The 26,818-nt window shown below is 63.4% G+C and overlaps 3 protein-coding genes across 6 annotated transcripts in view; all 3 read right to left on the bottom strand.

Moving 5' to 3' along the window:
- Window positions 1–2,842: 2,842 nt before the first annotated feature.
- Window positions 2,843–4,884, bottom strand: PHPT1 (phosphohistidine phosphatase 1). Its single transcript, XM_054283996.1, has 3 exons — window positions 4,281–4,884; window positions 4,014–4,138; window positions 2,843–3,239 (listed from the first exon to the last, which is right to left on the bottom strand). The coding sequence occupies exons 1-3, from the start codon at window positions 4,420–4,422 to the stop codon at window positions 3,147–3,149; spliced, it is 360 nt and encodes a 119-aa protein (XP_054139971.1). The 5' UTR covers window positions 4,423–4,884; the 3' UTR covers window positions 2,843–3,146.
- Window positions 4,885–4,948: 64 nt separating this feature from the next.
- On the bottom strand, window positions 4,949–21,066 carry AJM1 (apical junction component 1 homolog). 4 transcript variants are annotated; one of them, XM_054283981.1, is made up of 4 exons: window positions 14,015–14,248; window positions 10,466–10,539; window positions 10,139–10,217; window positions 4,949–8,731 (listed from the first exon to the last, which is right to left on the bottom strand). In XM_054283981.1, exon 4 carries the CDS (start codon window positions 8,669–8,671, stop codon window positions 5,441–5,443), a length of 3,231 nt encoding a protein of 1,076 aa, XP_054139956.1. In that variant the 5' UTR covers window positions 8,672–8,731; window positions 10,139–10,217; window positions 10,466–10,539; window positions 14,015–14,248; the 3' UTR covers window positions 4,949–5,440. The 4 variants fall into 4 exon arrangements, with proteins under 4 accessions (XP_054139956.1, XP_054139955.1, XP_054139954.1 ...); XM_054283980.1 differs by lacking the exons at window positions 10,139–10,217; window positions 14,015–14,248 and adding an exon at window positions 21,018–21,066; XM_054283979.1 differs by lacking the exons at window positions 10,139–10,217; window positions 14,015–14,248 and adding an exon at window positions 14,899–15,041.
- Window positions 21,067–24,261: 3,195 nt separating this feature from the next.
- The window catches only part of RABL6 (RAB, member RAS oncogene family like 6), a 53,464-nt gene continuing 50,907 nt past the window's right edge, over window positions 24,262–26,818 (bottom strand). The window contains exon 15 of the mRNA XM_054283989.1: window positions 24,262–26,318. Coding sequence (XP_054139964.1) covers window positions 26,115–26,318 — 204 coding nt within the window. The 3' untranslated portion in view covers window positions 24,262–26,114. The remainder of the gene's footprint in view (window positions 26,319–26,818) is intronic.

Raw genomic sequence — 26,818 nt, 5'->3', positions numbered from 1 at the left:
CCCGGGCACCACGACGGGAACACGGAGCTGGAAGAGGCCGCGCTGTGAGCCCCGGGCTGGAATGCGCTCCCCTGGAGCCGCCTGCCTTGGACTTCAGCCCCGCTGTTATCGGCTCCCCGGCCGGGCAGCGGGTTTATGGCACGGCTGGGACAGCGCAGCGCGGTCCTGTCACAGCACTGGCGACACCTCAGCAGCGAGCTGCGGCCGTGCCTGTGGAGACCTTCAGCTTCTCCCCCTGCACCTCTCCTCTTCAGCCCATTTTCCACTCAGAACAGGACGGTGGGTGACACTCTGACTGGGACAGGGCACAGCCCGGGGGAATGCGTTGGCTCGGTGAGGGATGAGAGCACTTCCTGCTGAGCCGGGGATGCTGCCAGCCCTGTGGGGGACGCTGGCACCTCTGCCAGGGATGTGGGGGCTCTGCCAGTCCCTGTGCGTAAGGACAGTGGGAGAGAGTTTGGGTGCACGGTTGGCTGTGGGCTGCACTCTGGCCAGAGAGAACAGCTGAGCTGGGAGTCAGCTGTATCCCCAATACTCCATCTTACCCGGCCCTCTGGCAATGGGAAGTGTTTCCTCTTGTCACTCCAAGCTCTTGTCCAAAGTCCTTCTTCAGCTTTCCTGGAGCCCCTCTAGGCACTGGAAGGGGCTCTGAGGTCCCCCTGGAGCCTGGGGATTCCAAGATGCCATCAGGAGGAGCCAGCCTTCACCCTGCCTGCTCTGCTCCGGCTGGCAGAAGCATCTCAGCACCCAGCTCATGAATGCCATGGGGCAAAGGGGCACAGCTCCAGGGCCACAACCAGGTCAGTCCTGGGGTAAAACATTCCTGGCAGAGCCCCAGCAAGGGCCGATGAGCCTGGAAGAAGCACAGCTTGGTAGCCAGATCTCCATAGATCACCACCAGTGTTGCCTGGTGATGGCAACTAGCGACCCCACTGGTTTCCCCACCTGGGCAGAGGAAGGAGCTGCTACCCCCCAGGACCCCTCTCCCCTCTGCTGCCGCAGCCTTTGTGCCCTAGAGGGGCCCCTTTGAGCAGATCCTTCCACTGAGCCAACGGCCTTGGAAAGCAGATTGCATCGGGATTGCATCAGGGGCAGTAAAACACAGGCTCAGCTCCTTCGCCCAGTGCCAGCCAGGCCCAGGGAGGACCAGCAGCCCCACATTCCCCAGTCCAGGCATGCTGGAGAACAGCAGCCCTGCCCAGAAACCTGGCAGCACCAAGCTGGCCACTGGCAGAGCAGTCACTGCTCTCCTGGGTGCCATGGGCAGAGCCTCTCAGAGATGGGACCCCTCCCCTTGCACTGGGGATGCTGGTGCTCCCACTGTGAGATGGGGGCACACTGGAGCAGATCGAGTGATGATGACCACAGGATAGTACAGAATGGATGGCACAACAGAAGGTCACCCCATCCCACCCTCTGCTCCACAAGGGCTCCCTGGAGCAGGTGTCCAGATGGTTTTTTGATCTCCACAGAAGGATATTCCCTGATGATGATGAGGGGACTGCACCTGCCACAAGGAGAGGCTGAGCTGAATGTGCCCAGCTTGGAGAAGGGCAGGGGAATGTCACCCAGGCAAGCCCTGGCAGGAGGGTGCAGAGAGCCAACCCTTCGAGCCAGGAGTGTCCCAGTAAGGACAATGACAAAGCAAAAACAGCAAATACCACTTGAAAGAAAAACCTTTTTCTCCTGGGAGGACTGTCAAAACCAGAGCAGACTTCCAAGCTGCTGGAAGTTCAATTCGGGGAGATTCTCAAACACCACCTGGTCACAGCTTCCAGCAGCCCAATTCTAGAACAGAATCATGGAACTCCCTGTGTTGGAAGGAACCCACAAGGACTCCTGAGCCTGCACAGCACATCTCAGCAATCCCACCACAATGGACCCACTAAAGCTGGCTCTGCTAGGCCAGTGGATGGACAGGACATCCCAGAGGTGCCTCCAAGTTCCAAACCAGTGACTTGCAGGTTTGCAGCTGACTCTGTGTAACTTCTGGGTAACATTCCCCCCAGCACAGGGGAGAGCAGGATGGAGGATGAGGCACAGCAGAGCCATTTTCTTGCCTGTGAAACTCATCCCCCCATTGAGAGCTTCCTTTGGAGTGTGGGCACAGGCTGAACTTTGGACACAGGGTACAGGCTGAGCTTCTGCAGGTTGAGATGACCCTGCATGGCTCTGGACAGAGGAAGGAGCCCACATCCCTGAAGGCACGAGGCAGAGGCAGCAGCAGGGAGCACACAGGGTCAGAGTCTGACAATGAAATGGGGCTGGGACTGGGCTGGGAGGGTCCTCCAGCCCCAGCCTCACGTGGGACAGCAACTGAACCAACCCAGCCTGAACCAACCCAGCCTGCACATCTCCCTGGAGCTCTCCAGCCACTGAAGCCTCCAGCAGCTTTCCCCAGTCTCCCTCTACTGCTCCTTGCTTGGAAGCACAAGCAGGGAGAATCCCTGGGAAATTCTGAGCTGGTCCTGGGTGGCTGGAGGGATGAAGTCAGGGAGGATGCTCTTCCTCAAGGTGTGACAACCTGCCAGAGTGGGAATGGGCATGTTCTTCCCAGGCATGTTCCCAGGCAGCTCAGTTCCCTCCTCACAGGAGATGGGGCTGGTCTCTCCCCCAGGTCCATCTTGCCTTTCCCTCTCCCAGACCTGGGCATTGCTTTCCTCTCTCCTGCCTCAACCCTTTCCAAGGCAAATCCCAATAAACCTCCTTCTGTTCCCACCCCAGACTCTGCCTGCTCCCATGCCAGGCTGCCATGCCAGGCCCCCTCAAGGGGCGGATAACCTGGGGGTCCCTTCCACTGTGAACAAGCATAACCCAGAGATGGGAAGGAGCAGCCAAACCATGAGCATGGCCACCAGAGCAGCTGTGCTCCTCCAACGACTTTAATTCTCACAGATACACGTGGATGAGCCCCTGGTGCCAAAGGGCTGGGGCAGAGCAACCACTGGCTTCACCAGCTTTGCCATGCCAGGGAGGTGGGAGCATCTGGCACGGGGACAGTCCGGTGACAGCGGAGAACGGGCAAGTTCAACACAGAGGAAAATCAGGAGAGCCTGGAGCACGGCCGAGCATGGGGAGCCTGCTGCCACCACCCCGGTGCTGCACACAGCTGTGCCAGTTCTGGGCTGGCACCACAGACAGAGGAGTCAGTACCCTTCATCTGCCCAGGTAATCTCATAGTCGGGATACTCTGCCTTCAGCTTCTCTGTGGTCACAGCGTGGTCAGCTCGTCCAAAGCCCTGCACAGGAAAAGAAGGTTCCCAAGGAGAGCTGGTGAGAACTTGCAGGGAAGCCTGGCAAATCCCCAGGGCGGCTCTGGCAGACCTCAGCAGCAGAGAGGCCACAGAGCCTGTGCCAGTCCTTCCTGATCCCAGCTGAGGCTGGTGTAGCACCCAGGCAACAGGACAACGCCACCCTGAAGCTGGGAAAACTGTGTGCACTGTGGCCCAAGGATCAACACCCTGCCCTGATCCCAGCTGGGCTCTGCACCCAGCACCCAGCACAGCTGGTGCTGCAGCACAGCCCTGGGCCGGGGTCAGCATCCAGGAACCCACCATGCCAGTGATGCCCCAAGAGTGCCTCCAGTCACCCTTACAAGGCCCCTACAGCACCCACCTGACAACCTGACACTCCTGCAGGAACACCCTCAGGACACACGAAGTGGAGACAGGGTTCTTGTGCAGCCCAATTCCCCCTGGCAGCACCCACAGCTGGGTACAGCCACTGTACCCATGGCACCTCCGGGGACTCTGGGTGTGTGGCAGCCCCACAGGCAGGTGCCGGAGGGTTCCTGGGATGACCCTGCTTTGGCCAAGCACTGCCCACCCGAAAGGGCTCTGCGCGGTCTCCCCTCCCTGGGGCGCTCGGGAGAACGCGCAGGAGCCCCGGGAGCGCCGCCCCGCTCACCCCTTCCACCCCCGAGGGAGTGCGACTCCACCGCGGCCGCCGTCAGCGGGACCCACCCCGCGCAGGGAGATGCCGCGGCCCCGCGTGGTTCCCCCGGCCCCGCTTACCACCGAGTACCCGTAGACGTGGATCTTCCTCTCCGCAGGGCGGTGCGACATGCGGCCGCCGCCCAGGCACTCGCAGCTCAGGCCGTGCGGCGCCAGCTCCTCCGCGGTGCGCTCGAACAGGTCGGCTGCAGGGAGGGAGCGGCGGTGGCGCGGGGACCCCCGGCCTCAGCCGCCGCCCCGCGACGGGCCAGACGCCCGGCAAGCCCCCGCCCGCTTCCCTCGGCACCCCGGGCCACGGCCCCGCCCCGCGCTCCCGACGCCCCTCACCGTGGTACTCGGCCCAGGCGTGGCCTCGCACGACATCCTTGGCGGGCGCGCCGGCCTCGCGCACCCGCACCAGCACGTACTTGAAGACACCGTCGCCATCGATCTGCACGTCCGGCACCCGGGACAGCGCCGAGCCCGCCATCGCTGCCGCCGCGCGCCGTGCCCGCCTCCTCCGCCCGGCGTCCAACCAACCAGCGCCCGTTCCCTGCCCGTGTTCCCGCCTCCTCCGCCCGGCGTCCAACCAACCAGCGCCCGTTCCCTGCCCGTGTTCCCGCCTCCTCCGCCCGGCGTCCAACCAACCAGCGCCCGTTCCCTGCCCGTGTTCCCGCCTCCTCCGCCCGGCGTCCAACCAACCAGCGCCCGGCCCCCGCCCGTGTTCCCGCCTCCTCCACCTGGCGTCCAACCAGCGCTCGCAGAGCCAGACTCCACCCTCAGCCGGCGCGGGATCCCGCCGGGCAGCGGCTCTGGGGCTGGAGGGTGCCGCCGGTGCCGGTGCCGGCGATGGGATCGACAGCAGGGGAGCAGGGCTGGGCAGGGCAGGGCGGCGCGGGCGCCCCGGGTGACGGGCCTTGGCCACGATCCCGGCTCTGCCTCGCCTTCCCCAGTCACCCCTCACTGGCGATTACCTCCGACCCCGGTCTGAGCCCCCCCCTCCTCCCCCCCCCCCGCCAATCCCTCACCGTGGCCGCTCCGCCCCGGGACCCCCCAGCCCTGCCCCGCTCTGCGCCCAGAGCCCGCGGGGGATCCCAGGGCCCCCCGGCACCTGACGCTCCCGCAGTAAACACGCACAGGCTACACAGGCGCGGCGGGGACACGATCCTGGCGCAGCCCAGTCCCAGGCGCTGGGTATGGCCGCTGCGGGGACCCTCGGTGCTGAGGGGAGCCTGGGGCAGGCCCGAGGGGCTCTGGGTTGCAGCAGGGGTTGGGGGCGTGCGAGGCGTCCCCGCTCTGGCCAAGCACCGCTCACCCCAGAGGGCTCTGCAGGGGCTCCCGGGCTCTGGGCTCCAGGGCAGACTTGGGGCTGTGCTCCCGTCACCGCCCGGCCCCCCAGCACTGCCGGCTGCCCGCAGCCCCCTCCCCTTGGTGCCCCTTGGTGTAACAGCCGAGGGGGTTCTGACAGGACAGCACGTCTCTACAGAGGGGGTGCCCCCGCCCTGCGTTCACATGATGTCGTCCAGGAGGTTGGGGCTGGCCACCCAGTCGAGGGTGCGAGGCTCGGAGGCCGCCATAATCATGCACATGAACTGTTTGCCCGTCCTCTTGTCGATGGGGTAGATGGTGGTGGGGGTGAAGCGCTTGTTGCTCTCCACGAAGTCGCAGAGCTGCTCGTAGACAGCGGGGAACTCGTGCCGCAGGAAGACGCCGCGGATGCGCAGCTCCCGCTGGATGTTGATGAAGCAGACCTCCCGTGCCTTCCGGCCCTCCTCCCCCTCCTTGTCGATGTCCGCCGTTCCGGGCGGAGGCGTCAGGATCAAAGTTTCCATGTCCCGCTCCTTCTTCAAGATCTTCTTCTCAGGGCTGGAGGAGGCTAAGGCCACCTTGGCGTATTTCCTGACCGTCGGGACCTGCATCTTCGGTGACGGCCTCTCTGGCACTTTCTGAGTGACAGCCACGGTTACATTCAGCAGGAAACATTCGTTGGGGTCGTACTGGTTGCCTGTCTCCCGCAGCTCCTGGGCATACTCCCCCAGGTTGTCCGAGTAGCTGTCCAGCTCCCGCAGGGACAGGTACGTGGGGGACATCAGCAGGCTCTCCAGCCCAAACTGGAGAAAGTTCTCGGCGGAGCCCGCATTGGGGAAGCCCAGGAAGAGGACGCCACGGCCGCGGGAGAGGTATCCCACCTTGGCGATGCGTGAGAAAGCCTTGTGCACCTCGGTGTTCTCGCGGCAGAACTGCAGGACGTGGCGGCAGACGCTGCCCACCCGCCCGTAGACGCAGCTGGCCTTGTGCGTGTCCCAGTCCTCGCGCCGGCAGTGCCGGGAGCAGTAGTAGGTGTAGCAGCTGTGGCACGATTTGAAGTAGAGGCAGGCATTGAACATGGTCTCTGTGCGCCGGCACTTGGCATTGGAGCACATCATCATGTCGTCCTCCTCAGCGCTCAGGTCGGGCGAGCAGTTCTCCGGTGACTTTTCGAAAGGGCCGGTGGCCGGCGGGCGGCGCGGGGTGCCAGCATGGGAGCTGGGGCCCGGCTGCTCCTTTGTGGGTCGGGGTCCCTCGGGCGCGTTGTGAGGGACCCGCCTGCCCTCGCTCCGCCGGGGGGGCCCCGAGGCGCCGCTGCTCAGCAGCTGCTTGAGCTGCTCCGCGAGGCTGTCCCTGTCCCCGGAGCGGTGGCCCGGCGCCGGCTTGTAGTCAATGACAAGGTCGGTGATGAGCTCGTCCAGCTGCTCCAGGCTGCGCTGGCGCCCCGAGCCGCTCTCCCTGGCGCTGGGCTGCGGGGCGCAGGGCACAGCGTAGGGCCTGCACTCCCGGCCCGCGTCCAGCATGTCCCAGCTGGCCGAGCGCCTCTCGCTCCGGCCCAGCCCCTCGGCGCGGATGTCGTTGTCGGTGATGGTGATCTCCGGCGTGACGTACCAGGAGCGGCCCGTGGGCCCGCGGCTGCCGTCGGCGTGCACCCGCTCGAGGATGGAGCTCTCGGAGAGGGACAGGGCCGCGTAGCGCTTGGGTGAGCTCGACAGGTTGATCACCACAGGCTGCCGGCGCTCCTCGGGGGATAAGGCACGGTGCTCTTCATGGGCGAGCAGGTTCTCGTAGCTGCGCCCACGCAGCAGGGCCTCCTCCCTGCGCGCTGCTGGTGCCAGGATGTTGTCCCAGGATTTGGAGTAGTGCTGGGTCTCCCGGCCCAGCCGCGGTGGGGTCACGCCGTAGCTGGCATGCCAGGAGGAGAACATGGCCTCACGCCCGGCCGGCTGTGGGGTGAAGCGGGACAGCTGCAGGCTCTGGTAGGGCAGCGTGGCCCGCTCGGGGCAGTACCAGTCCCCGAAGTGCAGGGGCTGCGCGCTGCGGGGCGGGGGACACGTGCGCGACAGCACCTCCCGTTCCCGGTACTTCCCGTAGTCCTCGGCGTAGAGCAGCCGTGGGGAGGAGCCGAGGGCTGGGTATGTCCGAGCGTCCTCGGCGTACAGGGTTTTGACAGGGGTCCCGCGCGGGGGGTAGTAGTGGGACTCATCCCCGTAGAAGGTGCGGGCAGGTGCCTCCTGCACCGGGTAACCCCGCGCCTCCTCCACGTACAACGTCCGGGCCGGCATCGTGTGAGCGGCAGCCTTGGCCGGGTCCTCGGTGTAGAAGGGCTGGGACACGGCGTGGCGGCTGGGGTAGGGGTAGCTGGCATAGCCAGAGCTGCGGAGGGGCATGGCCGGGCTGGGGCACCGCGCTGACTCTTCTGCGTAGAAGAACTTGGCCGGGACCCCGGGGGCCGAAAAGGTCATGCAGCCCCTGTCGGGGTACTCCCTGAATTCCCGTGAGGCCGGCACGGGCACCGTTTGGTACGCCAGTGCCCGGGGGTCTGCCTCGTAGTACTCACCGGGGTAGGGCAGCAGCGGAGGGTCCCCGCTGTAGGAGTCGCTGGGGGTGGGCGTGCGGGACGCGGACGCCTGCCGGCTCCCGGGCACGGTCAGGCTGCGGGCGGCCCCGGGGGTGCGGGGCCAGCGCGGCGGCTCCGGGCGGTTCGGGGCTGCCCGCAAGCTCCGCGCCGTGTGCACCAGCACCGCCTCGTCCGGCTTGATGTCCACTCGGCACTTGACGTGGGGGCTGGCGCCCACCTTCCCCCCCGGCCCTTCCTCGTAGCAATTGCTGCCCAGGCAGAGCGGGGAGATGCGGCTGACGCTGCTCCGCTGCGGCTGCAGCTTGATGGGGTGCACCTCGTTGGCCAGCGCCCGCAGCGGCATCGGGGCCTCGCGGCGCGGCGAGGGATCGGTGCGGGAGGGCTCCCGTGCCACCCGCAGCACCTCCCGCCCGCGCCGGGCCGGCGGAGGTGATGCCGCCACCGTGATGGGCACCGGGGTCAGCGTGGACTTCACCCGCGGGGCGCTCTTGGAGCGGGCTCGGCGCTTGGGCTCGCTGCGCGGCGCGGGGGCTCTGCCGCTGTACGGCTCCGGCTTCGGGGGCGCCTGCCTGCCCGGCGGCCCCGGCGCGGGCTCGGGCATGCCGGGGCGCGGGCAGGCGCGCTCCATGGCCGAGGGGGTGCCCAGCTCTTCCAGCGACTCGATGAAGTCGAAACTCCTACAATGGCGCTTGTTGAAGGGCTGCGGCTCGCGGGACAGGGAGGAGGACATGGAGGCGTCACATTGTGCTAGGGGCTGACAGACAACGGAATCCCCAGGGGCTGCTGTCGCCACCTTGATGTCTTGGTACACCGTGGACACCAGAATGTCAGGTGGGTCTGTTCGTGTCATCTTAAAAGCGACTCTTCTGCCAGTACCCTGTCACACGGCCTCAGAGGACGGTAGCCCACCCTGCAAGAGAACACATGAGGTGCCTCAATCCTGGAGTGACCTCATATCAATCCCCACTGCTCCTAGCTCAGTGCTGGGGGTTGGCCATCTCTTCAGAAAGGAAGGTTTGGGGGCATCCCAGCCTCCACTGCTGCTGTCAGTAGTCAATCAACTGGAGGAAGAAACTGGAAAAAGTTTCCAGATCCAGGGTGCAAATCATGGAGCGGCTGGCAGGACACCGATGGGCGCAGCCAGGGAACTGCATACCAGCTCAGCACAGCAAGAGGAGAACACAGAGTACTGTGCCCTCTTCCTGGTCCACAGGGCACAGGGACTGTCTTGCAGAATCACATGAATTGGCAGCTCTGGGCAGGGCTGTGAGGGTTCAACACCAGGATTTTCCATGGGGAGTGTGTGCTCAGTCCTGGTGAGAGCACCGGAGTGTTGAGGGATCTCCTGGGACTGTGCGTACCCACGTCCCTGCACCAGCACTGCAGGGGGAACCAGGGCCCAGGGACAGGCCCCATGAGCACCCACCATGGTGGCTGGGCAGCCCCACGGTCTGGGGCTCTGTAGGAGGCAGGAGCTACAACCCCTCCCTGTGGTGGCTGCACCCACTGCGGCCCACAACCTCCCGTGTGGGGTGGTCACAGTGCTGGCTACACAGAGTTGCACTCTCTGGGTCTTTCAGATCAGGGGTGGCCCCAAGGGGTGGCAGAGGGGTATTGTGGTGGGTGCCCCAACCCACATGTAAGCAGTGATACCTGCATCACCTCCCTGTGCCAGGGGAGCTGTGCTGGCTCAGTACCCTCTGGCTTTGTTGTATTCTGTGAGCCATGGCTGTGACATGTCCCCTGGGCTGGAAAGCAAGGCTGATGGTGGCTTCAGCTGCTGTGGGACACGGGGTCTGACGCGCACTGTGTGCCAGCACCAAGCACCCCAGTGCTCTGGGACAATGCTGTTGGGTGGCCAGGGTGGCCAGAGTCCCCAGCCACAGTGTGGCACAGCTGTGTGACAATGAGGACATCAGCACAAGTTTGCCTCGGTGCATGGTGGGGACAGAGGAAGGGGTCTGCCCACAGGACTAAGTGGGTTGTAGCACTGACCTTCCCTACCAGCCCTTCGAGAGCTGCCATGGGTTGTCACCAGCACTGGGAGATGTGCACCTTCTCTGCCCACAACAGGGACCCCCCCAGCTGTCACCTCACCACGTCCTCTGAGCATTGGGTGTTGTGGCCACCAAGGGCCTGGGTGCACTGGTTGATGCTGGCTGCTCTGTGTTCCACCAAAGATGGGTGGACACTTGACTTTAAAGAGCAGCAGAGGACAACAGGGAGGATGTTTCTTGGAGAAAAAGAATTTCCTTTATTTAGCAACAAGCATTGACTACGCAGAGATGGGGAGGGGACTTGGGTTCCTCCTCATTACCTGCTCCAAAGCTGGGGGGGTGCAGATGCCAGAGCTGAGGTGACTCCAGTGGCCTTGGGGTGTCTGTCCATGTGATGGGCTGGGAAGAGCAAGATGCCATGAGAAAGGAGATGGGGGTCCCAGTGCCTCCCTGCAGAGCTGGGAGGGCAGGTTTGCCCCCCAAAAGGTGGCCCAGTATTGGCTCTGCTGTGTTACAGTGTGTGGGAACTGGGCTGGGTCCGGCAAGGCAGCACCCCGTGCCACAGCGACGGGACAGTGGCATTGGGAAGCCCATTCCTGTGGTGTGGGGGTGGCTGGTAGGCAAGGGACTGTAGCCCAGGGTCCTACCTGGTCCAGCAGCAGCAGTGAGGGGCTGGGTGGGCTGAGGTGGCCGAGGGGCCTGTGGTGACTCCATCCCAGCGCTGTAAAACAAACAAGGCACATGAGGCTCCTTGGGCGCTCCCAGTGTGGTGGAGGTGTGGCTGCTGGGGCCATGGACGCCTTGTGAGTGCATGGAGCACCCTCAAGACACCCCTGCAGCCACAGCCCTGCTGGACCAAAAGGAACTGCCACCCAAAGAACTGTCCCCACACAGCGTGCGTGCATCCCTGTGCGCTGGGGATGTGGGCGCTGCATCCCACAGGCTCCGGTGTCTTCCACCCACCAGCGGCACCCACTGCCGGTGGAGCTGTGGGGTTGCCATGGTTTCTCCAAATTATTCCTCCTCTGCGAGGACAGCGTGGGTAAGGACAGCGTGGGTGCAGGGGGAGGCTTGCACGGGGAGCTGGGGCTCTGTGGCACTGCAGGGAGAGCAGAGCCCTCCTGCAGCTGCTGGAACCCTCTGCCTATTGGGGGGGCAGAGCCGGGATGGCCCCACGGTGCTGCCAGTGCCACCATGCTCACACGCCCACCAGGCTCTGACACCAGCTCTGCAGGGAGAGCGTTTTGCATCCCCTCTGCTCTCCACCCCCCGGCTAGTGGGCATCCGGTTGATTGGATGCCCCCTTCTGCCCCAGCACTGCCCGGTTTCGGCAGGCACCAGCCTCCCTACCCGGGATGCCCACACGGTGTCACCCCGCGGATGTGACACCTGCCGACAGCACTGGCAGAGCGGCCGGTGCCCAGGCGTGGGTGGGAGCCGCGCCCCGTGGGGTCCTGCCCTCGCTCCCGGCACGGGCCCGGGCGCTGCTCCCTCCGTGAGCACCGGGCTCCGGCAGCGCGAGGAGCTGGGCTGGGGGCGACCCCGCTGCCGCAGGGGCCCACGGAGGATGCCCGGAACTGGGTCACTGTCACTGCCCGGTGTGCCACGTGAGGGCTGTGGCGGGAGGAGTGCGGGCCCCACGCTGCCCACGCGCTGCAGTGCCCTGCCTGCCCCACAGCCACAGCGGGCACTGCCCGCACGCTGCCCGCACTCCCAGGGCACTGCCTGCGCTCTGCCCCAAGCTGCCCATGCACACAGCCCTGCCAGTGCACGGCCTGCCCGCGCTGCCCTCGGCACTGCCCACTCCCTGCCTGGCTCTGCACATGGCAAGGGATGCTGCCTGCCCATCCTGCACTTGGTGCCCTGCCAGGGCACTGCCCCGCACACCCTGCCCGCACATTGCCCACCCTTGCCCGCACACTGCCGGGGCATTGCTGCCCATCCTGCCTGCTCGCTGCCCACGCACATCCCACTGAGCAGGCAGGACTGCTGCAGTGGGTACGGTGCCTGCACGCTGCCTGCACACGCAGAGTGCTGAGCACGCTGCACTGCTGCCCCCCTTCACAGCAGCCCCAGCACACACTGCACTGCACCGGGCCCACTGCACTCACAGCCCCGTGGGCATGGCCAGCAGCATCAGCATGGCTCCAGCACTGCCCCAGCCCTGCCCAGCACTGCCCAGCACTGCCCCAGCACTGCCCAGCACTGCCCAGCACTGCCCCAGCACTGCCCAACACTGCCCAGCACTGCCCCAGCACTGCCCCAGCACTGCCCAACACTGCCAACACTGCCCAGCACTGCCCCAGCACTGCCCCAGCACTGCCCAGCACTGCCCAACACTGCCAACACTGCCCAGCACTGCCCAGCACTGCCCAGCACTGCCCCAGCACTGCCCCAGCACAGCCCAGCACTGCCCAGCACTGCCCAGCACTGCCCCAGCACATCCCAGCACTGCCCCAGCACTGCCCCAACACATCCCAGCACTGCCCAGCACTGCCCAGCACTGCCCCAGCACTGCCCCAGCACTGCCCCAACACATCCCAGCACTGCCCAGCACTGCCCAGCACTGCCCCAGCACTGCCCCAGCACTGCCCCAGCACAGCCCCAGCACTGCCCCAACACTGCCAACACTGCCCAGCACTGCCCCAGCACTGCCCCAGCACTGCCCCAGCACTGCCCCAACACTGCCAACACTGCCCCAGCACTGCCCAGCACTGCCCAGCACTGCCTCAGCACTGCCCCAGCACAGCCCAGCACTGCCCAGCACTGCCCCAGCACTGCCCCAGCACTGCCCCAGCACAGCCCAACACTGCCCCAGCACTGCCCCAACACTGCCCCAGCAATGCCCCAGCACTGCCCCAGCACTGCCCCAGCATGGCCCAGCACTGCCCCAAGTGCAACCCTGAGTGCACCAGCGGCCCTGCATCGCGACAGGCAGCCAAGGACAGCGTCCTGCTGCGAACACTGCTGGAGCAGATGATGCTGGAGGTGCCAGCAGCGGCTGCCGTGGGGGCAGTGCCTGTGCCCGTGTGTGCCGCTGTGCACAGCCAGCTCTGCTGCGCACGGGCCTGTGCACCGTGTGTGTGTCAGCGGGACGCTGATGGCCGCTGCCGCCTGGGCACTGCCCGCACCGGGAGCTGGCAGCCGGCACGGTCTGTGGTGAGGGAGCCCACTGCCCATCCCGCCGCTGCTCCGTATCCCTGGCAAATAGGCGCTCCCCCCGCCCCGTGCCACCCCCAGGACACGCACATGGTGCCCTGTGCCCCTGTGGCGGTTGCCCGCCCTGCACACAAGAGAGCCCCTCCGCTCTGCTCCCCAGCCCCTGGATCAGCCTCTCTGCCCCGGGCACTGCCACATCGCCCCCTGTCCCCGTCCCAAGCGCACCAGGCACAGATGGCTGCCAAACCCGAACGCAGCCTGTGCCCCCGAGGAGCCATCCTGCCGGGGGGAGCAGCACCCCGGGGTGCAGGGGACGGCCTGAGCCCCGGCCCCTCTAATCGCTCAGCGTGGGGAGCACCCGCAAACGGGCAATGCCGGGGGGCGGGGGAACCAGGAGCGAGCCGGGAGGGCGAGCGGTGGGGCCGGGACTGGGGGCTCGGTGCATGGGATGGCCCTCGGGGGGAGCGGATCCGTCCCGGGCGCTGCCGCAGGCTCGGGGCGGTGTCCCCGGCCGCCCCCACCCCCTGCGCACCGGCACCGGCACCGGGCCCGCTGGGCCGCGCAGGGCGCTGAGCTGGGCACGGGGGGAGGGGGGAAATGGCTCCGCTCGAGCGCTGCGGTGCGATGGGACCGAGATGAGGATGGGTTTGGGGCTGGGAGATGGGGATGGGGATAGGGATCGGATGGGGATAGGGCACACGGGAGTATGGGGAACCCCGAAATACCGGTGAGATGCGGTGGGATGACTCGGCTCGGGAGCACGGGTTGGGGATGGCCCCGATGAGACTGATGGAATGGAGGGAGCACAGATAGCCGGGGACCGGGATGTGGGGCACGGGACGATTGTGTGGGGAGCCTGGGGGTTGGGATGCCCCGGGAGGATCTTCGGGGAATAGGATGGGGATGTGGAACGCGGTGGGGGGCAAAGGGGGAAGATGAGATATGATGTGATGCGAGGCGATGGTCGAGGGGAGGCCCGCGAGGGGGGGCCCCCGGGGGTGCAGCGACCCCCAGCCCCCTGCCCGGGACCCCCTTACCTGCTCCGCGCCAGCCGCTCTGGCGGCTCCCGCCGCATCCCCCCGCCGCCCCCGCCGCGGCCGCGCTAGGCTGGGGCTGCCGCCGCCCTGGGGACCATGGCCCGGCTCCGCCCGATCCGACACGGCACGGCACGGCTCGGCCCAACGCTCTGCAGCCGCTTGTTTTCCCATTAATACGGCAGGCGGAGTTACCGGCGGGGCCGGCACCGGGACCGTAGCCTCCCCCGGCACCGCCCCCAGAGCGCTCCTCGTCCCCATCATCCCCATCCCCATCCCCATCCCCATCCCCATCCATCTCCGCTCCCCCGCCGCCTCCCCAGCCCCGGCTCGCGGCCCCGCCCCCGCCCCTCGCGGCGCCCCCTCTTCCCCCGGGACCTCGGGCCGGGTCTGGGCGCCCCCGGTGCCATCCTCCGGGGCTTTCCCCGCTCCGTGGCTGTGAATGTCCCGCGGGGCACCGGGCTCAGCCCCACACCCTGTATAGAGACCTCACGGCCCCCGCGGGGCCCCGGGCCTGTCCTGCCTGACCTTGCCCCATCACCGCGGCTCTGCGCGGCCGGGGCCGATGGGCAGCGAAATCCCCGGCTAAGCTCCTCCATGGAATGGCCTCGTTTTCCCAGAGTCTCCGCGGCTCTCGCTGCCTGTGGTGGCTGGAGTCCACAGGGATGCTCAGTGATGGAGATGGACGGAGGAGGCACAGAACAGCTCCTGGCGCACTCAGGCCCCAGCATCCGGAGATGCACAGCACGGCCCCATGGTCACAGCTGTGCCTCAGTTTCCCTCCATCATCCTCCTTGAGCTGCCCTGCGCTGCCCACAGCTCCGGGGGCAGCCCCAGCACCTGTGGGTGCCCTGGCCAGGGGCCATGGCCCTGGCACCCACCAGTACCTGCCACGGCTCCAAGCCCTGATCCAAGGCTGCTGCTCTCCGTGTGTTTCTGCATGGCAGGTGCACCCCCGGATTTGCTCGATTCAAAATCCCTGCAGCCAGGACCCTTTCCTTCTTTCACTGCAGCTCCAGGAAGGGACTTCCACTGTCTCTGATGCCTGCTCCAGGCAGAGTGGTACCGGCGGGCCTGTGGCGAGCTGGCACTGCTGTGAGTCCCGCAGGAATGCCCTTGGGAGCAGTGGGCATTGCTGAGCCCGCTGGCACCGGCGGTGTGTGCCCTGGGGGCCGGGCTGAGCGCCAGGAACTCGTTGCACTGCCGAGTGGCACAGAGCTGGAGGAGGAGCTGGGAGCAGGGTGAGCCCGTCCCTGCTGCACGCACGGGGCCGAGGGACTCCCGCACCGCGTTCGGATGGGCCCCGTCACCCCCGGCCCCCACGCACGCCCCGGCTCTTCCCCGTTCCTCTCTGCAGGACACGGGCTCCGGCTGTCGGTCCAGCCGTTCCCGCTGCCCGCGGCTTCCTGCCCCCGCGGTCCCGCCGTGCTGCTCCATCTGCTCCCGCCTGCTGCCAGCCCCGACACCGCGGAGCACCGGGCAGGCTCCGTCCGCATCGCCCGTGGGTGCAATCGCCCGAACCGTGCCAGAGCCCATCCCTGTGGGATGCCGAGTCCGCGCATGGAGGAGTGTGCTCCCCATAGGGCATCCCCTACAGTGCCAGCCTCTGTCCGTGCAGCTGTGGCCCTGGGCGACACCTGCATGGATTGAGGTCACCTGTCTGGACCTCTGGGCTCTGGAGTGACCACAAGTCCGAGATCAGGGAACAAACAGGGTTGCTTTGTGTGTCCCCCAAGCCCCATGGCAAGGGACAGCGGGACCATCTGCTCCCCGTGTGAGGCTGCTATTGCAGGCTGGAAGGTGCTGAGGGATCCAACTGCGCCGCGGGCAGGTCTCCACGCACCGGAGATGCCAGCGCCATGTCATGTGCTCGGGGCAATGGGGCTCTGGATACTGCCTACCCCCCCTGCTCCTCCTCCTGCTCCTGCTCGTTCTGCTCCTCCTCCTCCTGCTCGAGCCAGTGGCAGCCTGTGGCAGAGGAGCAGATGCCCCGAGGGCTGCGGTCGTGCTGTCACCTGCCCCGAGCACGGGGCCGTGCTGCCGCTTTAGGCTGTGACACCCCGGGCTCCCAGGCTCTGAGGCAGGGGAGGCAACCCCGGCCGCCAGGAACTGAGAAGGGGCGGGTGGCAGGGCTGGGGGCTGCCCCTGGCCTTGTGAACACCCTCAGGGGTGGCAGCCCTCACAGGGAGGGGACCCCCTGGCACAGCCACGCGGGCAGCAGGACTCAGCAGGTTGGGATGGAACTGTCCCCCGCCCCTGTGTGGAGGACAGAGATGTTGGGGCCCTGCCATGGCTCTGCGGGTCCAGGCTTGTCCCTGGCCGAGCTGCCTGGGGCCCTGTTGTGCCACGGGAACACGTGAATAGCCAGAGGGATCCCACAAGCGAGTCCTGCAATCCCACAAGGAAAAGGCCAGCCCGGTGCCTGTCCCGAGGCAGGATCAGCTCCTGTCCCTGGGTCTGGGCTGCCCCACTGTGGCTTGCTGCCAAGGCCAGTAGCAGTGAAGCTGGGCCAGTGTGGGGGCAAATCCCCCTTCCTGTGGGGCCTTTGCCCCCCTGGTGCTAAGTCCTCCCCCAGGCCCCACAGGGAGCAGAGCCACAATATTCACTGTGTTCCTGTGACTCAGTTTCCCCACCTGCCCCTGCCAGTGTGGACCTGGCCAAAGTGTCTGCAGGTGACAGACTTGGTTCTGATGGGCCCCATCGAAAGGGGAAACTGAGGCACAGAGGAACAACATGCCCCAAGGTCACCCTGGAGGTCTGTTGTGACTCTGGACACTTGGTGAGACCCAAAGCAGGGCAGATCTCATCCTGGGAGGGACATCTGGGGTCACACCTGTCGTACAGCTGCAAAGCTGTGGGGGTGGGTGGGTGTTGGGGTCTCACAGCCCTCACAATTCATTGAGGCCACGCTGGGAGCTCACTGTGAGATTTGTCATGAACCTGGCACAGGAGATCCCCTGATCCAGCCCCGCTGTGTCCCTGGTGCAGCTCAGAGCAGGGAGGAACCACAGCACGGGAGCCCCCACGGCTGCCCTGAGGATGCTGACCCTGGTGGGGTGGGCATGGGGGCAGGGGCCACTCTGCAAACCTGCTGGGCTCGGGGGTGCCCTGAGGCAGCCCTCAGGTCACACCAGGAGCTGTGGAGGCACAGCAATGAGGTCAGGGACAGGGGACACTGCTGGGGACCACTGGGACAGCTCTGACTGGGCCAGCACAGAGCAGTTTTGAAGCATTGGAAAGACCTTCCTGGGCATTTGCAAAACATTGCCAGGAGGGCCAGGGGTTCACCAGGAGGCAGGTGTGGGCAGGAGCAGGTGGGCAGTGAGGGGAGGCCCCAGAATAGGGGTTTTCTCCAGGATACCTGTGGCAGCAGCAGCTGCCCCAGCAGGCACTAAGGCCAGCCATGGCACCAACTGTCCCTGGGTAGGCTGACCTGTCACCTCTGTGTGACAGCTGTGGAGGGACAGAGGGTCAGACCCCAGCTGGGGGGTGGCTGACAGAACAGAGAGCTGGAGCCCCTCTGCTCTGGAGCCAGGCTGGGACAGCTGGGATCGTTCAGCCTGGAGGAGGCTCCAGGCAGAGCTCAGAGCCCTGCCAGGGCCTGAAGGGGCTCCAGGAGAGCTGGAGAGGGACTGGGGACAAGGCATGGAGGGACAGGACACAGGGAATGGCTCCCAGTGCCACAGGGCAGGGCTGGATGGGATATTGGGAATTGGGAATTGTTCCCTGTGAGGGTGGGCAGGCCCTGGCACAGGGTGCCCAGAGCAGCTGTGGCTGCCCCTGGATCCCTGGCAGTGCCCAAGGCCAGGCTGGGCAGGGCTGGGAGCAGCCTGGGACAGTGGGAGGTGTCCCTGCCATGGCAGGGGTGGAATGGGATGGGCTTTGAGGTCCTTCCCAAAACCAGTGTGTGATTCCATGACCTGACCACAAGGCCCAGTGGAGGTCAGTGGAGCCCATCCCCCTTGGAGCAGCAAAACTTCCCTCAGAAATTCTGCCCTTTGGTTGGGACACTGCCCAAAGGAAATCCTCTGGGTTAGCTGTCCTAAAATCTTGGGCATTCTCAAGTCAGTCGGGCAGTAACAATTCCATTTGACATCACAAACCTGTGTTCAAGTGTTGGTGGAGCTTTAAGTGGTTTATCTGCTTTATAAAATAAATTTCATTTGAATATACTGTTTGTCTAAATTTTGACCAACAGTATATTCAAATATATACCTGTGACCCCTGTGGCAGCCCCAGTCTGGCAGAAACAGGGGCACTGCTCTGGTGATGCCAGGGGAAGCCAACATGAGCCACTCTGAGAAAGCAAAAGGAGGAGATTCCTCAGAGAAACTCTGAAACCGCTTGGGGAAACATACCTGGAAGGACATTAAACACAAAAAACCAGTTTCCACCTCTGCCCCGTGCCGGGCGCGTTACTGGAGAACGGCGAGAGGGCACATCCATCCCCCCCGTGTTACCGAGGAGCGGCGAGAGGGCACATCCATCCCCCCCGTGTTACCGAGGAGTGGCGAGAGGGCACATCCTCCCTCCCCGCCTGCACATCCAGCCCGCCCGGGCCCGCTGCGCTCGGGGATGTGCCCAGCGGGACGTGGCCGGCTGGCAGATGCCCAGCAGCCAACGGGTCCCCAAAATGCCCAGCGTGGGGAGCCGGGGTGTCCCCCCAGGGGTGCCCTTGGCAGCCCAAGGGCCAGGGCGGGCGGCTCCTGCCCGCCGGGGAGCCGGGGCAGGCTGGGGTGGGGGTGGCACCGCCAGACCCCGCCGGCAGCGCGGGGCTCGCTGTCCCCGGCACGGCTGGGACCGGTTCCCGAGCGGGCTGTGCCGGGGAAGGGCAGAGCCGAGCGAGGGAGGGAGAGGCTGCTCGGCTCATCGGGGCACGCGATGGGAAGCGACAGCGCGGCGCTGGCACCGCCGGCCCGTGCCCGGGGCCCCCCGAGACACGGAGCCGGTGTCAGCGCGATCGCGGCCGCGGGGCGATGCCCGCGCCGGGAGCGGGCTGGGCCGCGCCTCCGCTGAGGCCGCTCCGGGCTCCCGCTCCGCTCCCGAGCGCGGCCCGCGAGGGGTCCGGGGCCGCCCGCAGCCCCGGGGGCGATGCCGGGGCCGTGCCCGCTCCCGGCAGGACGCGGTTCCGTGCCAGAGGCTGCAGTGGGGCTGGCCGGGCTGCGCTGGGGCAGGAGGTGGGTGCTGGGTCCCCCCAGGAGCTACAGCCACCCAGGCGGTGGTGAGGGCTCCAGCACCGGGTGAACGGTGCGGGGCACCCCACAATGCGGATGGGGGGCTGTGGCATCCACCTGTGCCCACCCTGTGGCCTCTGACACCCCTGTGGGAAATGGAGGTGACTGGCACCCAGTGCCTTGCCATGCTGGGGACTCATATGTGATGTGGTGACTCCGGGAAGTATTGGGGCTGCTCCATTCCATCCTTCTGCTCAATTCACAGTGGGGATGAATATTTGATCGTTTGATGCCTTCCCATTTTCTCAGGCTCTCTGTTCCCCATCCTCCCTGTGTGGGCAGCCACAGCGGGGGCACAGGGTGGGCACAGAGCACCCACTGCAGGACCAGCCTCGGGGCAGCAGAGGGGGCCTGGCAGCCATCCCAGCCCTGCTCCTGGGGCAGGGCTGACGGGGGAGCAGCACAGGCAGGGCTGGGGGCACAGAGAGGGCAGGGCAGGCCTGTGGGCATGGGCCGCTGCCCCCACCGCAGGCAGCACCACTGCAAGCTGCTGCGAAATCCTCTGTTTCCAAGGTAACCTGGGGATCCCACAGCTGGGAGGCAGAGCCGCAATGGGATGAGATGCTGCTGGCACCCTGCAGCTCCTGCCTGCGGGTGATGCTCTCCTTTTCCCAAGCTGCCTGGCATCGGTGTGATGCTTGGCTGGGGCAGAAGGGTCTCTTCAGCTTCTCTGCTCTCTCCCTCTCATCCCCTCCCTGCCTCCAGCAGTGAACCAAGGGAGAAATCGGGCCCTGCTGCCCTCCTGGGAGCTGGGGAGGGAGCTGGACCCTGCCCTGCAGGCTCCTGGGCTTTGGTGGCACTCAAGGGCGCCTTTTGAGCAGCTACTGAGAAATCCCTGCCTGCACAGAGAGCTGTAACCCCACATTCCTGTTGGGGTTCATTGGGAAGGACTAGTTAGTCCCCAAAGTCTCACAGGAAAGCAGTCTAGAGGTCAGGCTCAGGGCATCCATCTGCTGGCCCACAGCAGGGCCACAGGCACACCCTGTTTCAGATGCCCTGGTGCCCCACATGGCTGTGGGGGGGATCTCGGTGTGCCCTGACACCATTGCCCTGGGCAGGGTGCTGAGCCTGCCTCCAGCTCCCCTCAGCGATGCCACAGAGCAGCCTGGTCACTCGCACAGCTGCAGGGGTGCCCTGGCACTGCTGCCGGCCCCAGCAGGCGGGAACTCATCCCCTCACGCCTGTCACCTCCACCACAGCCACGGGGAGGGCGTTTCTCCTGCGGCTCCAGGGACAAGGCTGCTCTTCCCCCAGCCGGCTGCCTCCTCCCGCAGCCAGGCCGCAGCCACCAGCTCGGGCTGCAGCCTCAGGCACTGGGGGTGCTCTCCGTGCCGTCCTGGAGCCATCCGGGACTGACACCCGCAGGTGTCCCCTGCCACCAGGAGCACAGCACCCCCATGTCCCCTCTGTGCCATGGAGAGCGGCACCACTGCCTCCCCTCCCTGCTCCTGCCCTAAGGCAGAGCCTGCCAACACCCCGGGGTACCCAGGGGTTCAAGGGCTTCCCAGCCCGGCTGCCCCATGGCAGCATCCCCATGCAGCTCCAAGCGGCAGCACACGTGCAGGTGTCAGCCCTGCTTTAACCTGGAATGGAGCCCCGTGTCCCACAGGCTGCCCCAGTCCCCAGTTCAGCTGAGCTCACCCCACCTCCCCCCACCGGCTCTGCCTGAGCCCCGGAGGGCCCAGGATTGCTCACTGAAGGTGCCAGAGGACAATTCCCTGTGCTCAGCAACCACCCTGCCACGGGCTGGGAGGGGAAGCCTGGATACTCACCGTGGAGCACCTCTGGGCCAGGAACACTTTGGACATGCCACAGATGCTGCAGGTTCCTTTGGAGGCAAACCCACCAGTTAAAAAGGCTCAGCTACTTGCCCTGGTATCTTTATGCAGCAGACTGAGCCAGCACTGGATTAATTTTATTATGCCATGATTGAGGCTGTTGCTAGGCTACAGCCCCGCTCCCCAAACCCGTCCTATTGCAGGATTTCCCCACCATCACTCATCTGGCTGCTCGGGGGCATCCCAAAGGACAGGGAAGCACCACGGGCTCCCCAGGCACCCGGAGCCTTGGATGCAGGGACATTGCAGGCAGAAAACCACTGTGCCCCCAACCCAGCCCCCACCCAGGCCCATCCCAGCCCAGGGATGGGGGTCCTGGTTGCCCCACAGCCCCCCCCAAAGCCTCCAAGAGCACTCACAGCTTTACACATTCAGGCCTGCTAAAATCCAAGTTCCAATGACTTTTTCATGTTCACTGCTGGGAGGAAGGAAGCAAATTCCCACCCCGGGCCTTGGCAAGCTAGGGAGACTTGCCCTGACTCTGTGGGAGCAACAGGAATAGGGCAAAGCTGCATCCCTCAAAGGGCACCATCAGGGCACTCCTTGCATGTGGCCCTTGGCATTGACCATGGGGGATGAGGAAGGCTGGGTGCCCTGGTGACACAGGCTACAGCTGTGGAAAAGGCCAGCCCGTCCCAGGGGCAGCAGGAGGGGGATTATATGGCAATCATTAAAACCAGCCCTGGCCAGCAGGACAAAGGTGGAGCAGGGACAGAGCCCCACTGGTAAAGGGCCGTGGAGAGGGAGCAGCACTTAAACAAGAGCCCTGGCAAAGTAACAAATCAGCAGAAATTGTCCAGGAATAAATCTGGACGGCAGTGATCAGACAGCTCCTGAGTGCCAAGCAGAAGGTGATGGAGAGCTTTCCACAGGGATCATAAAATCATGGACTTCTGTGGGTTGGAAGGGTCCTTAAATATCGGCTAGTTTCAACCCCTTGCTATGGGCAGGGAAACAGCTGGAGTGGTGGTGGCACAACCTGCAGGGACCTGTCTGCCTGTCCTGGGCTGGTTTGACAGTGACAGGCCAGGTATGAGCCATGGGCCCTTTGGGGCCCTGCAGGGCTGGGCATGGGCTCAGCAGCTTGGGGCCCTGCAGGGAGGAGTTGGGACAGACTCATGCAAGGAAGAACCTTTCCAGCAGACTGAGCCAGCCACCTGCACCAAGGAGACCTGGGCATCAGGAGGGGAATGCTGTGCACACAGGAGGGATCCTGGGGAACAGCAGGCACAGAGCAGAGATGGGCAGCTTCAGGCCACTGGTGCAGGGCAGCTGGAAGGTGTCCCCAAAACTGGCTCCCACCTGAGGAGCCACGAGGCTGTCAGGCATGGTGGAACCTGCTGGGCTCAGGTCAGTGTCAGTCTGCTCCAGAGTCTGACTGCACCCATGGCCCCTCTCAGCACCCACAGCCCCTCTCAGCACCCACGGCCCCTCTCAGCACCCACAGCCCCTCTCAGCACCCACTGTCCCCTCTCAGCACCCACTGTCCCCTCTCAGCACCCACAGCCCCTCTCAGCACCCAGTCCCCTCTCAGCACCCACTGTCCCCTCTCTGCACCCACTGTCCCTCTCAGCACCCACTGTCCCCTCTCAGCACCCACTGTCCCCTCTCAGCACCCCCAGCCCCTCTCAGCACCCCCAGCCCCTCTCAGCACCCACAGCCCCTCTCAGCACCCACTGTCCCCTCTCAGCACCCACTGTCCCTCTCAGCACCCACTGTCCCCTCTCAGCACCCACAGCCCCTCTCAGCAGCTGCACTGTCACACACCAGGAGCTGCCAAGTGACAACAGCTGTGAGCTGTCATGCTGGGCTGTCCCACTCCAGGGATGGGTACAGCAGGAATGCTCCCCAAACAAACACCTGCAGAGAATGGGACAGCACCTGGGCCATCCTGGCCAGGAGGACACTGGGGGACAGCAGGCCCCTTGGAGCTCTGTCCTGGCTTATCCCGAGTGCTCTGGCTCCAAGCTAGCACAGTGGAAGCCAAGACACTCCGGTGGCCCTGGAGAGCCCAGGCAGGCAGGGGAGCAGGCACTACCCTGTTCCTGATGGATGAGGCTGTGCTAGGTAAACAACTCCAGTCAAAATGCAGTGATAAATCTGCATTTTTCCCTCCTACTGTTCAAAACCCAGCCCCTGCAGCTCTGACCAGCGCTAGCTCCAAGAAACTGTAGCTCCTCAGCCTCAAGCTCTTGATTTTTTTTTTTTTTTTGATGAGTGATAAAACCAAAAGCAAATACCCTGGTACCTGCAGAGATGCTTGCAGTAACTATTTATATCATTGTGATCCTGCAGAAGCTTCCCCATAATGACAGGCACGTACATAGTTTTTATATTTAGCTTCTTTGAAAGGATGGCAAGGGAAAGCCTGGCTCAAACAAGGCCAATTTCCTTCTCCCCTCCCTCCTGCTTGCTGGCTCTGGGTCACAGCTCACGCTGTAGCTCAAACCAGTTCAGCACTCCCTGGAAAAGGGAGAAGCCCAAGCCTAAAAAGACCAGGCTGGACAGGGCTTGGGGCAATCAGGTCTACTGAAAGGTGTGTCTGCCCACAGCAGGAGGCTGGAATGAGCTTTAGGGTCTCTTCTAACCTAAATCATTCTGGGACTGTGTGCATTGTAAAAAGAGCCCTTTTGTTGCTTTTCCCTTCCACACTCCCACTTTAGCACAGGGTGGGGATTTCTCTGGCCCTGCTGCAGAAGCCAAACCATGCCACACACCCTCCTGTGGCTCGAGTGTAAGTAGAGCCAGCTAGTGTAAGCAGGTCCTTGTGCATCTGCTTTTCTCTTTTACAGGAGTATTTGGGAGCAGAATGATTCATCTTTGCTTGTTTTTGCCTCAGCTCCTTCTGCTGGCGAGCTGCAGGGAATGTGGAGGCTCCTAGGGCAGCAAACCTGGCACAGGAGGCAGAGACAGCGAGGCCAGCCCCTGTCAGCCACCAGTGCAGCCCCTGCAGCCAAACCCCTGCCCCTCCAGGCTGTGGGGAGCAACAGCTCCCTCAGGGCAGACCTCAGTTCTGGAGAAAGAACTCATGGGTTTTATGTTCAGCTCCTTTTTTTGGAATGAATTTTAATTCAGCACCCCCTCCCATGAGGTGTGGGAGCACAGCAGCACAAGGAGGGACACACAGCTCCCGAGCCCAGGCACAGGGGCTCTGGGGTAGAAGATGATGTGCAGAGACAAGTGTACAACAGAGCTTTATCATCAGAATGGACTGTACCAGGGTTTCTCAACGCAAAAATGGAACATGACCCAAAGTCCTGATGGAACAGAAGCACTTTCGGGACTGCAGCAGCTGAGGCTTGAACTTCCACCTGCCTTTGCCCAGAAGGGCAGCAGACCAGTCCTCAATCTTCCTTTTCCTCCCCGGCTGTGCCAGGTTTGAACTCTCCCATGCAATTTCCCTACAGTGCCACGTGGAATGCTCAGAGGCAAATGCTAATGGCAGACAGACCTGAACAATGCACTGCTCATACAGCAAGAAACCAGTTTGTTTTATAGGGAAATGGTTACAAGTGCATTTTGGGCACAAGAAAAAGAAAAATGGAGCAGGAAATGCCTGCTGGTCAAGACAGCTCTGGAATGATTAATGGATCAATAGAACATTGCTTTATAGGGATGCAGAAGGAAACTCCAGTTTGGATTTCATGGCTGACATTTTACAACAGAAAGGGGTGAGGGAGAACAAAACCAAACCTCAAATCAACTTACAAGGAAGAGGGGAATGTAATGCACAGAACCTGGAGGAAGCTTCACCATCTGAGCTGAGCAAGGGACCCCAGACCCAAACCAGGAGGTGTCAGAGAACTGACCAGCTCCATCAAACACAGGGACTGCTGACTGAGACACAGGTGAGTGCCAAGGGGTGGCCATAGTGCCCATCCAACGGCTGCTGAGCAGGTACTAATCCATAGGTTTAAGTTCAAAGCAAAAACTAAAAGACTTCCCAAGCTCATGGGACAGAGGAGGCTCTCTCCTTGGGCAGGAGAGTCAGCACACTGGCTGGCTGCAGGATGGACAGAGGCTGGAGCAGGACGGACGCTGCTGAGCTGCAGTGCTGGTCCCTCTCGGCAGAGCAGCAGCCAGGGTTTACAGCCTGACTGGAAAATGCCTGAGAAGCAAATGCCTTGCCATGCCAACACTGCCCTGCAGCCAATTCTGAAGCTCTGGATATCTTCATTTCCACATGGAGTCATGTCCCTGAGAGGTCCCAGCAGCAGGGGATTCTGGAATATGCAAATTCAAGGGTGGGAAATGCAGAAAAGCACTGATTTTTTTCTCTCTTTCAGGTTAGCTTCGCATTTTTCATTGTCCTCCCAAACTGCATAGCAGCTTACATGTAGTGTCTGAGACACTGGGGCCACGGAAATCAATGGGCTTCATGAATTCCAACAGCAGCACCAGTGAGGGCTAATTAAGCTGCTGTGCAGAAAGGTCCTGTTCAAAGGACTTCAACAATCACACTCTCTCTCACACTGTCCCTGCGCCTGCTGCTTTAGAGAGCTGTACCATAGCATGATCTGCTTGACTTAAAGCTCATCAACTGGGTGAAGCAATGGCCAATATAATCTTTCTCCTTAAAAAAATAGGAAGGATAAGAAGTTAAAGACTTGAGACAGTCAAGCATGATGTGTTCATGCAGCATGTTTTGTTGCACTCCTCTTAACAAGACAGGAATTTCAGGTGTGCAGGAGTGGAATGCAGCAGGGATGGAGCAGGAGGCAGGTCCCCTTGCCCCACAGCCTGCCAGTGACCTGATGGGGCATCTCTGCAAGGAGAAAAACTGACAGCCTGGCAGCAGGCCTGGGAGCCATGCCCTGAACCTTCCCCTGGCTCGCGTACATCTCAGCTTGGTTTTCTTTGTGTAACGATGCACCAGAGCAGCACACACAGATGTAAAGCTTTTGTTTTGCTCATTCTGGTTTGAGAGACCATACAGTGAAGGGCCAAAGCTTTACACATCTGTGCCTGTCCTGGGGTGACTCATCAGAGAAGATGGAGACAGCCATGGTGCAGAGTCCACTCGCAGCCAAACTACAGCTCCTCGTAGTCCCCCCCGCCCTGTGGTTTGCTCATGCTGGCTCCTCCTCCGCCAAGAAAGGCCTCAAGTTCATCTATCTCACTGCTTTTCTCCTTGCTCTTCTTTTTCTTTTTCTTTTTCTCTTTTTCCTCTTTGCTCTCCTCCTTCTCTTTGCTCTTCTTGTGTTTGCTCTTCTTTTTCACTGACTTGTCCTCTTCCTGCAAAATGAGAACATTTTTATTAGCAAATGCTCTGAGAGCGCCAGTGACCCAGGATGTACTGCCCTGACACCTGACTCTGAAGAATGGTTTGGGCTGGAAAGCACCTAGCCCAACCCCCGTGCCATGGGCAGGGATGTCTTCAACTGAATTAGGACTCTTAGTCAGGCTGAAGCACAGAAGACCCTTCTGTAAGCTTGGACAGAGCAGCAGACAGACCATTTGGGTTATACAGGGCACTGGTCTCTCTGACAGTTTGTGCCCAACAATACCACGGTACTGGACAGGCTTAAATGGCACAGACAAAGCCTCCTGCAGGCTTCCCTCACTATCCACGAGATGAATGCTGTGGGCATCCCTCTGCTTGAAAATCATGGTACTATGCACACAGCCTAGCAGAGAGGCACTGCCCTTCCTCATCCTGTATTTTATAAACTCACACACTCCCTTTCCAAAATTCAACTGCTCTATAAGCTCGCTTTGAAGTTCAGTGTTCTGCA

The sequence above is a fragment of the Melozone crissalis genome, unplaced genomic scaffold (genome assembly GCF_028551555.1).
Source record: "Melozone crissalis strain CALT ecotype California unplaced genomic scaffold, PUWL_Pcris_2 ptg000041l_1, whole genome shotgun sequence".
NCBI classification, from domain to species: domain Eukaryota; kingdom Metazoa; phylum Chordata; class Aves; order Passeriformes; family Passerellidae; genus Melozone; species Melozone crissalis.
This window is presented reverse-complemented; position numbering and strand designations above follow the sequence as displayed.

Excerpts from the sequence above, each read along its gene's own strand:
- AJM1 (XM_054283980.1), bottom strand. The coding sequence starts at position 8,671 with ATGACACGAACAGACCCACCTGACATTCTGGTGTCCACGGTGTACCAA.
- PHPT1 (XM_054283996.1), bottom strand. The coding sequence starts at position 4,422 with ATGGCGGGCTCGGCGCTGTCCCGGGTGCCGGACGTGCAGATCGATGGC. Across the intron at positions 4,139-4,280 it reads CGCCTGGGCCGAGTACCACG|CCGACCTGTTCGAGCGCACC; the intron begins GTGAGGGGCGTC and ends CCCTCCCTGCAG. Across the intron at positions 3,240-4,013 it reads ACGTCTACGGGTACTCGGTG|GGCTTTGGACGAGCTGACCA; the intron begins GTAAGCGGGGCC and ends TTTCCTGTGCAG.